Below are 14,314 nucleotides of genomic sequence, written 5' to 3'. Positions count from 1 at the left end.
TTGTGCAAAAATGAAGGTCACCAAAAAAAAAGAATGATGAGAGTAAAGGAGATTATACGTGGGGGGCCAGCTTTGGCTTCTAGGAGTGCACACTAGGAGAAAATGTACACCAGAATGGAGGCACGCTAGAGCCGCTTCATGGAAAGGATGCACGTGTAGAGGAACATGCAAGCAACAGGAATAGGGTTGAGGAAAAGGACTCTTTACCGATTTCGAAAAACACCCTTAGCAAGTTTGTATTATGCTATTTGTCTCTTCTTAAACAAGACGAAAAGGACTCTTGGATGAAGGAAAGAAGTTGCAGCCCTTTCCATTCACAACTGATACAAGTAGACTCTCCTTTTCTAGTACCATACAAGTAGACTCTCTGTACCTCATCTGCCAACCTCCCTATCTTCAACACCTAGATGCACAAAGCCTTGAGTGATAATGGCTTTAGAAAAACACAGAGTGCCTGGATGCAATCAAGCCCTAGTTGAAAACAGACATACACAAAGGTTTAAGGTGAACTCGCTAATAGCACAATCCTATGCTAGCTTAGTTGCATCTGAGTCAAGAGGGAATGTTCAAGCCGATACTCACCAATAATTTAGGCCATCTCTCTAATACTGCGTTGAAATTCAATAGTCAACAGCAGAGGAAAGAGAACATTTTGTATAATAGTTTCCTATTATTTACATTGGTTTATGCATACATAAGAACATACATATTTATACATGGTTTCAGTGACAGGAAGCTTTTGATGCATGGATATAAATATTATGGTACACAAGTAACTAGTAACTAAAAATTAAGTATGAAATATTCATATAAGAATAGAAAAAACAAATCTTTGCAGAACACAAATAGTTTCCACACAACGAAAATTCAAGCCTCAACAAAGAAAAATGCATGTCTCTGCAATAAGTGAAACGACAAATCTTTCTATAAAGCATGGGAAAAAAATTAGTAAAAGATAGAAGAATATTATATCAATATTTTGCATATCGTTTTACTTTTCTCCTTACTACAGTTAAGACAGTCGTAGGCAACAAACTTGTGAAAAAGGGCATATAATCTAATGTAAAATTACCTGAGGCCTCATGTCGTAATCTCGTAATATAGGAACTAACTGTTCACCAACCTGAGATAAAATAATAACTAATCAAGCACCCAGATAATTAAATTAATTCCAGTACAATCTAATAACCACAAAAATAATGGTCAGAAAAGGAATCCTATACACAGAAATAAGAAACAAAACAGAATAAAATGTTTTTATGGCTTCTCTTTGGTCAAAAGCGCCATGGGCACTGTCCAAGCAAAAGTATCTTAGAGCTCTATCGTACTTGGGACGCTATCATCCATTGCAGATAAGGGAGACCTGTTACTATACATTGTTTTCAACTTTTCATTCTTTATTTTTTTATTATTTTCCACCAAGGAGGATGACTTATTCTCCATCTTTGTAATTGTTTCGCTTCATCTATTTTTTAATAAAGCTTCTTTAATCCAAAAAAAAGAATTAATTGTCATCATCATATGTTTATTGTTGTGTAACAAATATGGAGAGCCATTGTTGAATAATGATCATTGCTTTAACGACACTAGCAATCAGCATTTGTCACATGATTGTCAACATTTGAAAATCGTGATTAACCATCCTCCGGTTATCCATGATTCTATAAATGGCTATAAATGATTGTCATTATTGCCTGCCTTTGTTATTGTGATGCAGAACATGAAGATCTTAAAAGTGTACGTATTTTTATAATAGAATATATTTCATATAATTGTAATGTTTATGTATTATTGAGGTAATTAGGAGTTAATTAACAAGATTAATATATGTTAAATCAATATGAACAAGCATAGAGAAAATCCTAAATTCAATTATGCAAGAATCTAGCATATTTGAAACTCAGTGGAACATATTTTTTTTAAGATAAAAAACTAAGTGGATAATGATGAGCAAAAAGTGATGAAAGTGTAAATTGGTGAAAATGCTACAAACTAATGATCCAGAATTAACAACTGATATCCAAGCTAGGAATGCAAGGTAACTGAGATAGTAAAAGATATTGTAGAAAAGATTGTTATTCATGTTGATCAAGTTGAGTTGATAATATTGAGGGATCTCTTGATTTAGTTATAAACAATGGTGTTGTTCACGTTAAAAACAATGTTATTCACATGATTTTACAAAGAAAGACACCCCAGTTGAAGATATTACTCTACAAATTTCTTTCATTCCTAACAGCAATGATGAAAGTTTGACTGTTTTTCCTTTTATGTATTTTGTTATTCCTAATTGGTTCACTATTTTCAGAATTCTTGATTTCCAAAACATTCATGTTTTCTCATTTTTCAAATTTCGCTAACTTCAAATGTTAAGAAGAAAAGTTCCATCCTTGATATTTTTTCTACTTCGAATTCACATCTCGAAATCAAGTTTTCACTAAGTAATATAGAATGTTATAGAATAAAAAAATCCTAAAAGTGGAGATATTTCTCCAATAAGATTTTTTTTAAGATAAAAACAATGCGTATATAATATACGGCACCAAAGGGGTGCCACTCATGTACAAAATATTTATATTTCAATTAGCACATAAATAACCTTCCCAAACTCATCCCACCCATAAATATCATGATCAAGTATAAGAGCCCCAAAAACATTGATCCACCTGTCCCTAATACTAGCCATATTGCTCACACACCCCTTAAACACTTTATTGTTTCTCTTTCCAACTTACCCAAAAAATAGTAAGAGGAATAAGCTTAACTATTTTCGAAATTTTACAAATCCTACCCCAAGCCCACAATTCATCTCTAACGCTACCTGCAACCACCAAGTTTATACGCAGAAGACTATAAACCATAGACTATATATTATAAGCCACCAGGCACTATAGATATTTAGGAACGAATATCTATAGGGAATAAGTTTACTATTTTTTATTTAGTTAAGATTTATTCATTAATTCTCTGCTATATATTTCTTGACAATAAAAAAAAAATCAAAATAATCAAAGGGCACCAACGGGGTGTACCACGTATATAAAAGTATCTACAGCTCTAACAAAATATCTATAAGGTCTCATAGATCATCGCTAGAATAAAGTGGATGATCCTTAATCAAAAAGTTTAGGATCTTGAACCAAACATCTTTCGTATGAAAATTAAACTCTATACCCTAGAAAGGCCTCTTGTTTCCATATAACCCACAAGGTAACCAAAGGGATAAGCCTAAATGAAGCTGGATGTTTCCCCAAGTCCAAAAATTGATCTACCACCCAATTCAAACCCAATAAACCATATATTAAAGACCATACCCAATAAACCATATATTAAAGACCATAATCAATAAACAAAGGGACACCAAAGAAAAATATGATTACGAGACTCTTGCACAAGTAGCACCCATTCACCGAGATCTTTTTCCTCCATATTAGCTTCTCCAGGGTTAGGATGCGCCCCCTCACAACTACCCATGCAAAAAAAACCCCTACTGTTGCCTTCTCTATCTAAATCATCCCTAACAAAACTTTCTCACACATCCCCTCTTCCTTAACAAAGAATAGGTAATGAGACAACACTGAGAAAAAGTCGCCCCAAGTTCAGCCTCCAAATTGGTTCATTATTAGTCTTACTCAGACTCACCACATGCAAAAGAGTTTTGAGTAGCCTCATATGCTCTACTAATCGTATTTCAATTACTTAGCTTATTTTCTTATTTTTCAGAATTCCTAGATATCCTAAAAAATTCTTATTTTGATTGGATTTTTGGTGTCTATAAATAAGATACCCTAACTTAGTTATTTGACAAAATAATTATGATTATGATACATATATCGCGTTATTGATTTGATACTTAATATCTGATATCTCTCTTAATTTATCTGGTTCTTCATGTCTATCTAACATTCTTCTATTCTCCTTCTAAATTTTCACCTTTATCCCCTACTTCCCTCTATCTGTCTAGTCTTCTAGATTCTTTCCATATTTTCTCCCTCATAGTAGAATATGAGAGGCTTCTTCCCATTCTATCCCATGTCACTCTCATTGATGGATGAGATTGTCCCGTGTGGCGCCTGACAAAAAAAGGTTTGTCTACTGTTAAATCCTTCTATAGACAACTTTTCAAACATGATGACACTGATTACCTATCCCATATAAGCAGATTTGGAAGGTGAAGGTCCCACCACACATCGTTTTTCGCGTGGGAAGCTAACAAGGAATGTATCTTAACTATTGACAAGCTCCCAAAAAGAGGCAAGGTCTTGGTGAATACTTGTTACTTATGTAACAGAGCGGAGGAAAATTGTAATCACTTAATACTCTGGGGTCCAATGGTTTATAGACTTTGGATAACGATCTACAGCATTCTTGGTATTAACTGAGTCCCGACAGAATCGATGAGGAATGAGATTTGGGCTTAGAAGGGATTGGGATGTAAGAGAAAACAAGTTGAAGTTATTCCGCTTACCATTTCCTGAGTTGTGCGGAAAGAGATGAATAGAGGAGTTTTAAGGGGATAGAGGATGTTGATGATTATGATCTACTTAAAAATAGATGGTTTCAGACCCTATGTTTTTTGTTGACAGATCACTCTGTTAATTCATCTATAGAATTAGAGAGCCTTTTAGATAGACTTATAGATTTATAAATATTTTTGTAAATTGGTGGCACCCCACTGGTGCTAATATTAAAACACATAAATACGTTTTTATTTCAAAAAACAAATATTTATTTGTCCTACATAATATTGTTTTCAGATTTCAATAATAAGCAAAGATAAAAATAAAGAAAAGCCAATGAAGGCAACCATCCATAGTCATATGCAGCAACCAAAAATAGCCAAAGAGCAACAAATGATAAATATATGTGACAACCCACTAACCATGAGTAGTAAATGATCACTCTTTGCCCTAGTTCATATTTACAAGGTAAAGTACAACTCAGTTCAACCAACTAAATGGTAGAACATATACTTACAAGTGCTGGAAACTTCAAGTAGATATTAATTGCAAAAGTTTCTAAGTATTGGCGAACAGCAGGTAAGTTGTTTCTCTGCAAAGGCATACAACAAAGAAATCAATAGGGTTATTTACCCACCAATTCCAAAAAGAATGGACACCTATGCTGAACATGAAGATGATGCAAAATTAGCTCATAAATTCTCCAAAATCCACTATCCAATGATGAAAATAAGCAATACATAGAAATAAAAAAAACAAAAAAAAAAGCAATGGAACAATTCTATGATCTCTTGACCAAGAAATAGCACCAAGAAATCTAAAATTTCTCATTTGAGGATTTGTATGTGTAAAAGGTTAGAGAAGAAAAATATTTAATAACTCGTATCTCTTTATTGAAATAAAAGTTGAAATATACATACATGTAAGCAGATTCATATATAATAACCAACATAAATTATTTTAATTATTTTCTTTCTAATTACGCTTACATATTTGAAAAGATAATCATATTATTATGTATAGAGAATATTTTACAATATTGTAACACTCCCTCTCAAACTGGAGCATAAATATTAATCATGTTCAGGTTGTTCCGAAAATACTCAATCCGTGCTCCATTCAGAGATTTTTTTAATATATCATCAAATTGTTCTCCTGTCTTCACATAACTAGTAAATATAAAGTTTTCCCAAATCTTCTCTCGAATGAAATGACAATCAATCTCAATATGTTTGGTTCTCTCATAATACACAAGATTTGAGACAATATGAAGGGCAATCTAATTATCGTACCAGAGTTTTACAAGAGATATAGGCTTGAAACCCACTTCATCTAATAAATGATGTATTCATAAAATTTCGCATGTGGACTGGATCATAATTCTATATTCGGACTCTGCACTTGAGTGAGATACAATTGTTTACTTCTTACTTTTCCATGATATGAGATTCCCACCAACAAAATCACAATAAACCGTAGTAGATATCCCATTAATTTTAGATCCAGCCCAATCAACATATGTAAAACATTCAATGTGAGTATGCTCATGATTTCTAAACACTATGTCGAGTCCTAAGGCACCTTCTACAAAATCTATGCCAAAGTCTCCAAATGTTTGATTGTAGATGCCGACATAAACTGACTAGCAACACTGACAGGGTATGCAATATCTGAACGAGTCACATTAAGATAATTCAATTTCTCAACTAATCGTCTGTATTTCTCTAAATCATCAAGGAGATCACAATTATCTTTTGTAAGATGTACATTTGGTACCATTTGGTGTATTGCATGGCTTAACTCCCAACTTTCCTATTTCTGCAAGTAGATCAAATACATATTTTGTCTGAGATAACAGAATTCATTCCTTACTTCTTGTTACTTCAACTCCCAAAAATATTTTAGTTGTCCCAAGTCTTTGATATTGAATTTCATATGCAAGAATGACTTGATAGAGGATATTCATACATGATCATCTCCTATAATCACTATATCATCAATATAAACGACAAGAACTATAATACCAATTATTAATTGTTTATAGTAAACTGAATGATCAGACTTACTCTTCGTCAATCTAAACTCACATATTACCTCACTAAACTTATCAAATCACGTACGGAGACTCTACTTCAAAGCATATAAAGATTTATTCAAATAACATACTTTCCCGTACTCCCTCTGAGCTATAAACGCAAGTAGTTGCTCCATATACACTTCTTCTAGGAGATCACCATGAATAAAGACATTTTCAATATCCAGCTGGTATAAGGGTCAATCCCGGGAGACTGCAATAGATATGAATAAACGGACATACGTGAGTTTGGCCACTGGAGAAAATGTATAAGAATACTCCACCCCATAACTTTGAGTATAGTGTTTCGCTACCAGTCGAACTTTAAGTCTCGTTACAAAACCATCTGAATTCACTTTGATTACAAATACTCATTTGCACCTTACAACATTATTTCCTTTCGATAAATCTACTAGATCCCAGGTATAATTATCATCAATAACATTTATCTCCTCAAGCATAACATTACACCAACAAAGGTGATTCAAAGCCTCCTTAACTGTCTTGCGTGTAAAAGTTGAATCTATACAAGCAATTAAAACACTAGACGAAGGAAACAGATAGTCATATGATATAAAATTAGCAATGAGATAAGTTAGTATAGGAATGATGCACTGACGTTTACTTTTACGAAAACCAATGGGAAGATCAAAGTTATGTGCAACAGAATCAGATGACTACGAATCTGGTGCAGGACATGTAACATTAGTCTGTTGTATTCTAGAATAAACATGAATAATTAATTGTGGTACTTTGGTCAGAGGCGCACGAACACGATCATCAACTTGCTCAAGTAGAGCTAGAAGCACATCATCTGAATGAATACTTTTATCTATTTCCTCAGTATAGGCACCTAGTGTGAAACTATAGATAAAACATTCGTCGTCTGTCTCCTGACTTGTAAACTTGGACGATGAGAAAAATAACGGTATGTTTTCTAAAAAAACCACATCAATTGATACCAAATATTTATTGAGATCTGGAGAGTAGCATTTGTATCTTTTCTAGATGCGAGAATATCTCAAAAATATACACTTCAAGACCTTTGGATCCAATTTTGTCACACTAAATCATACATATCGAACATAACAAGTATTACCAAATATATTAGGTTGCACTGGAAATAAAAAATTGTTTGCAAAAAGAATACTAGAAGGAACATCTCCATCAAGTACTGTAGATGACATACGATTAGTCAAAAAACAAGCTGTGAAAATGGCATCAGTCCAGAATTGTTTAAGGACTTGTGTTTGGAACAAGAAGACTCGAGTTGTCCCAAGTAAATGTCTGTTCTTCCTCTTAACGATCCTATTTTGAGATGGTGTATCAGCACACGAGAATTGGTAAAGGATCCCGTGTTAAGTCATATAATTCTGAAATGAATCTGACATATATTTCTTAGTATTATCACTCCTCAATACATGCACAGAAATATTAAATTGTGTCTTGATTTCAACACAGAAAACACAAAAATGAGAAAATACTTCCAAATAATTTTTTATAAAATATATTCAAATCATGCTAAAAAAATCATTCACAAAGGTAACAAAATACTTGAACTCAGTTTTGGACAGAACAGAGCATGGGGCCCAAACATCAAAATGAACTAACTCAAAAACAGATTGAGCTTGTCTATTGACTCTTGGACCTGATTGACGACGACGATATCTTATAAACCGAGATGATTCACAATCTAATGAGGATACATCATGAAACTGACGACATAACTTATTCAACACAAGTAGAGATGGATATCCCAATTGACAATGTGTTTCAAATGGAGAGATAATACTAGAGCAGGCAACTGATTGAGATATCCAAGTATCAAGAATGTAAATAATATCTTATATATTTCCTTTACCAATAATCTGCTTCGTCATAAGATCTTCAAGAACATAGTGATCAGGAAAAAACGCAATACAACAATTCAAATCTTTAGTAAACTTACTTACAGAAAATAAGCTATTAGTAGCAGCAATATTATTAGCGGTCTGTGTCCTCCAATTGCGATTTTGAAATTTCTTACAGTACCGCTTCATATACTCTTGTTCACGGCAGTAATAACAGATAATATTATCATCCATTTCAATTCAGGAATTATAGAAAAAATGCCACTCAAAATACCCAAAACGCAATAGGATACCCAGAAAACAATACAAATATACCAGAAAATTTAACAAAACAGAGTACCTCTTCACGCACGAGTATCAACAACCCTACTAGAACCTCATTGTCAACCACCGGAAGATCTGCACTGCCGCACGTGCTACCGCCGGAAAGCCACACGCGCGCCAATGTTACACGCACCACCGTCTAAAACCACCAAACAACCTCCTTTCGGCCGAAAATCACCACAGAACTCCAATGTCAGCCCTAATTCGGAACTCCCCTCTACCCATCCTACCGCATGCAGCCTCAGACCGCTACGCGAACCGCTTCCTCTACTTCTCCCGCGTACACCACTATGCTAGCTGCACTCTGAACTAGCCGAAGATCGGTGGTTGTCTTTCTCCGACGCCGGGAATGGCTTGTTCAATCATTCTTTTGGTCTTATGTAATTTGACCCCTAAAACCCTAACTCTAACCTTAACTCTGATACCATGTAAAGGGTTAAAAAAAAAATATTGAATAATTTTTATATCTTTATTGAAAATGAAAGTCGAAACATATATACATGTAAGCGGATTCATATATGGTAACTAATATAAATTATCCTAATTATTTTATTTCTAATTATGCTTACATATTTGGAAAGATAATCATACTATTATGTATAAGGAATATTTTATAATATTCTAACAGTATGAAAAGAAGAAAGAAATGAGGATTTGAAGATTCCTCATTCCCATTTTCTAGAACCCAAGACAGTTGATTTCATAACTTTTGTATTTGTAAAAGGTTAACATGGAGTATGATTATCTTGACCTCACTAATCTCTTACTTTGGCTTCTTTTTAATTTCTTTTGCATATGGGCGCACTCCTTGGTGCCCTATTAATGTTATTCATCTTCCTTTTCCTTCTTTTTTTCAGGAAAGAAGTATGGTTATTTCATTAAAACAAAAAATTTAAATATCATTTTCACAATTTGATTTTTTTTTTTTTGTTTCTTTAAACGAAAAACTTGATGCTTGCACAAAAGAGAAACATTTTATTAAGAGAAAAAGAATATATTATATAGAAGAACAAAGGGGTGCCACCATGGCAGAAACATTCAAAAAGATATTTTATCAAAATCTCCACAGAGCCCCAAGATCTTCATTGCACAACAATGGCTGAACAGAGTTCAATTGATAGTCTCATACAACTAAGGTAATGATATATTACTGACAGTGATAAAAGAAACCACTGCAAGCACACAGTGAAAGATACTAATAAATTCAAAGCAGCCACTTCAATAGATGGAGCAACAATATTTAACAGTTCAGATCAAATCAACTTAAACCACAATTAATTTGAGTTTCATGCTAGAGTTATTCAATATGGGAAGAATTAGATGTAGACAAGAACTACTGCATGTTTACAAATCGAGTCTCACTTACATATAAGGAAATGTGCAAGTTCTTAGTAACTTGACCAACAATATCCTTACAAACAAATCGCGATAAAACACATATCATCTGCCATGCACGTATCTTTCGCCTATGGATCTGTTAAAAACCAATAAATAGACCCCATCACTTGAAAAAATATGAAAGCAAAAAGGAATAGGAGCTCATGCTGAGAAGGCACCAAAATATTTTTGCTATTTAAAATCTTGTAGACCTATCTACTGAAAAAACATGGACATGCACATTTTGACAGTTCAACTACCTTCAACAGGCAAAAAGTAAAAAAAAATAAAAAGTATATCCAGTGTGTGAATTAATAACACAACTCTACTTTCATGCTAACAAATATAAGAACTAACCCTTTGAATTAGCTCATTTCTTAACTACATCCCATTGCAAAAGTTTATTTATTGACAATTGCTTAAAACTTCTACCACTCTTGAAGAAACCAGTCAAAAGACTAAAAAAGGAAATAAGTTAGGCCACTATTTTCCATCAGAAGGAAGTAAACAAATAAATAATTTCAGTACAGAGTCAACAACACTAAACAACCATGCAAAAACTACTCAGTTACAAGAGGAAAACTTATGTACAAGAAGCACAAAAATCACTCACACCACTATACTTTTTGTACAACTCCTTTGCGAGATCCTTGTCATGTACCTATGTCAGAAATAAAATTAATCAGCAATAGACTATAAACTATAAGCATTTTTATGCTGATTTGAATAGCCTACATATGTGGTAATAAATAACAGTATCATGTGGCACGTCACATGTCATATAAATGGCAATAATTGATCAATCAGTTCAGATTACATTCATTAATATTGGTATGCCAAGTTGTCAATCCTGGATACACTTATTTCTTGCTCATTTGGTCCGATCATCTCAATGGAATGGCATGTGTACCATATGGCAAAGATGACAAAGGTTTAGTCATCATTGACAAACTTCCAGGATAAAATTTCCAGGATCACAAAGAGAGTATTCTAAAAGATTAGACTTCAGGATTGGGCTCTTAAACTTGAGCCATGAATTTCTACAGAACCATAAACTGCATAAATTAGTTACAAAGCAATGAATGCATAAAGCATCCATAATGCCAATTGATCACCATTTGCAGTGGACATGGTTTGATCAGACAACCCTAATTGTACAAAAATCAATCTAGTGCTAAATATGTTCACTCTATCAAATACATCCTCCAAGGTAAAACATTGTAATACAACACTGCTATAGATATGTGAAGCATCGTAGCCGCAAAGCACGTTCCATTACAATGCCTTGGTGTTTGTTTGGAACAATGAATTCCACAAAATTTTGTGAAATTCATTTCCAGACCCATATTCTTAATTATAAAGTATTTCAAACTATCGAATTCAATTTCAAATGAATTCCGTTAGGATTTGATTTAGTTTATTACAAATTTCATCAAATTTGATGAAATATGGAGGTCAATTCCATATTTTAAAGTAAAATATTCTTATAACCTCATTTTTCTCATTTTTTTTAAATTCATCAAAATGATAAAAATTTTGTTTTACTTGTTATTCATTATACAAATATTTTTAAAAAAGTAGAAATATACGTATGTATATGCACTAAGATGATAAAAACAAATTATATATATTTTACATTAATATAAAAATTAGCATCTAAGCGAGTTGTTACATACATATATATCTATATTAAGATGACAACAAACTAAAATCACATAACTATAACTGTATTATGTATGCACAGCATTACATATGTATATACAGTACTACATATATAACAATTTTACTGCTTACATACAGTTATACAGTTCATATATATAAATTGTTAAACAGTTTATATATACAGACTAATATAACTTTGTATATAACAGTGCATGTATAATAAACTCATAAACTGTTTATAAGCAGTTAACAATAAATACATATATAAATTAAACAGTTAAGAGTTACATATAAATTTTTATTTTATATATATATAAACTGGTAGTTAGAATAAAAGTAATTTTTTTTTTTTGAAATAAAAAAGTAAGCCGTATATTAACAAGTACCACCAATGTACACAAGATTTACAACAATCATTATACATAACAGTTTTTAAATATGTATATTTGAATTAGTTTTTAAATATAAAGTTCTAGTAAGATTGAATAGTGAACATATATATATTATATGTATATGAAAATGCAAACTATTCTTCTTGTGGAGGATGTCGCATTCTTCTACATTGTACTTTTCTTCTTTCCATCTTTAATAATATTTCTTCTTCTACCAAAAAAAAAGAATATGTAAACTAGTCTAATAAAAATAATTTTGGATGATAAATTGAGTAAAAATAGAAGGGGTATTTATGTACAGGCAAACACTGAATTTAAATTAATTTTGTCGCATTCATGATAATTTAATTTAAGTCCATTAACTACAATGATTTATTTCAAATATGGGAATTCATTTTCAAATGCATTCAATTCCATAATGGAATTCATTTTCAAGTAAATTCCATACCAAAATTCATTTTAAGATTAATTCAAACTCTATGCTCAATTGTTCCAAACAATGCCCTAAAGGCTGATCCTAGACAATAACTCCACATGGATAAGACAGAGTAAAGTCACTAAAAACAGATGCTTGCCTCTATTGTGCAATTGGAAATACATTATAGCCAGTTTTCCCTGAGATTTTTATAACTTTATCTCCACGTTAGAACTCCGGCTTAAGGTGAAATTTCTAATTATCTCACGCTGAAAGAAGGAAACCAATACCACAGAATCGAGAAGCTCTAGCAAAAAAGATTTGCCAGACTCTAGAGCCGCTAGACAACTTTTATTTTCATTTGTTGATCCGACCATATCAGCCAAGTCAGCAAGTCTGTAAAACAGTGCAGCAACAGAAACTCTTGCATACAACTCTGTGTTGATAAAGACCTAGTAAAAGAAGCCACCAGTTAAAACGATAAATTTTATATACGTAATGCAATCCTAGAGCAAGACACACCCTCATGAGCATATAATCAGTAAAATACCATATAATATGCAGTCTCCACATGCATCCAACCAACCAAGTAGGTCTATTGAGGTAATAGAATCAACCTCATCTACAAAGGAAATGTTTCATATGAGCAAAACTAAGTGGAATTTATTCTTGTTCCACCAAGTTTCTTTTCCTTTTTTCCTAGAAAAAGAAAATATTATTAAAAAGCAAAGAGAGCACAAAGATGAGTAAGGTATTCTCGCACCCAAAAGAAACAATATGAAACAAAAGAGGGAAAAGATGCTGATTTTAATATAAGTGAGCAGCCCAACTACAATGCAAAATAGAAAAATGCAAGCCCCAAGAGGAACCCCAAGCCTTGGCCAATATAGAGACAATAGAAAGCATTTTATCCCAAGTAATAAGAATATGGTTGACCTGACAATTAAAAGATTCCAGTATTATGTTTCAAAGATAAAACCCAGCATTCACCAAAGAGTGACTTTCTCCACTGCATTGTATGTTGTTTGTTCTTCAAACAACCCCTCAAATAAGCAGGGTAAGAAAAAACCAAGAGTAGTTTGAAAATGGAACAAGAGCAAAGTACTAATTCATTCCAAAGCATTAATACCAGCTCACAATACAAAAGCGTGGCTATTAGTCTTTGAGACCTTTATATAACACCAAGTATCTGGATAAAACATAACTGGCAAGGTCTATATGATTCTTCTGCACAAGTGGCTTTTGATTTCACCCCAAAATTCATGCCATTCTGGTCAACTATTACAGAACTAGAAACACACAAACATGAAACTGCTTGTGGACTGTAATGTTTGCAACTTCTACGGGTGTCACCAATACAAAAAGATCCACGCAACTGTCTTCTAAAATATCAAACTTGTGGAGGTTCTTTTCGAGTTCAGAGGAACTGCAAACCCCTCCCTCTCACCCCCCCCCACCCCCCAAACTACCAGTAACAGAGAAGGAAAGAAGTGTTTGAGAACATTAAAATAGGCTAGAGAGAGACAAAGACAGCCTATAAGAAAAGGTAGCCAATGGGGAAATTAATAAAGAAAGGATGGGAAAAGGAACTCAGGGAAGGTCCCATGGTATACAAACAATAAGATAAATGGAAGCTTACCTCAGTCAGCTCAGAGTCTGGGCTTTTAGCTAATAATGATACTTCTGTCTTTGCATCATAATTATCAGATAATTCCATCTCAAAATCCTCATCAAATGCAACTGGAAGAGAGAATTCACTA

General features: G+C 33.0%; 1 protein-coding gene across 9 annotated transcripts in view; it reads right to left on the bottom strand.

Annotated features, from left to right (window-relative positions):
* LOC110810851 (tRNA/rRNA methyltransferase (SpoU) family protein) overlaps positions 1–14,314 on the bottom strand; it is a 95,232-nt gene that overhangs the window by 34,625 nt on the left and 46,293 nt on the right. For all 9 annotated transcript variants that reach the window (XR_015818517.1, XR_015818518.1, XR_015818516.1 and 6 more), the window contains 6 exons: positions 14,194–14,294; positions 12,845–13,006; positions 10,699–10,746; positions 10,075–10,182; positions 4,978–5,052; positions 1,073–1,123 (listed from right to left, as the gene is read on the bottom strand). Coding sequence is in view for 6 of the 9 variants with exons in the window: in XM_088218088.1 (XP_088074214.1) it covers positions 1,073–1,123; positions 4,978–5,052; positions 10,075–10,182; positions 10,699–10,746; positions 12,845–13,006; positions 14,194–14,294 (545 nt within the window). In the remaining 3 variants the exon portion in view is untranslated. The remainder of the gene's footprint in view (positions 1–1,072; positions 1,124–4,977; positions 5,053–10,074; positions 10,183–10,698; positions 10,747–12,844; positions 13,007–14,193; positions 14,295–14,314) is intronic.

Source organism: Carica papaya, chromosome 4, assembly GCF_054855325.1.
Source record: "Carica papaya isolate Zhongbai chromosome 4, ASM5485532v1, whole genome shotgun sequence".
In the NCBI taxonomy this organism is placed as follows: Eukaryota; Viridiplantae; Streptophyta; class Magnoliopsida; order Brassicales; family Caricaceae; genus Carica; species Carica papaya.
The sequence above is the reverse complement of the archived record's forward strand: the minus strand, read 5'-3'. Positions and strand labels throughout refer to the sequence as shown.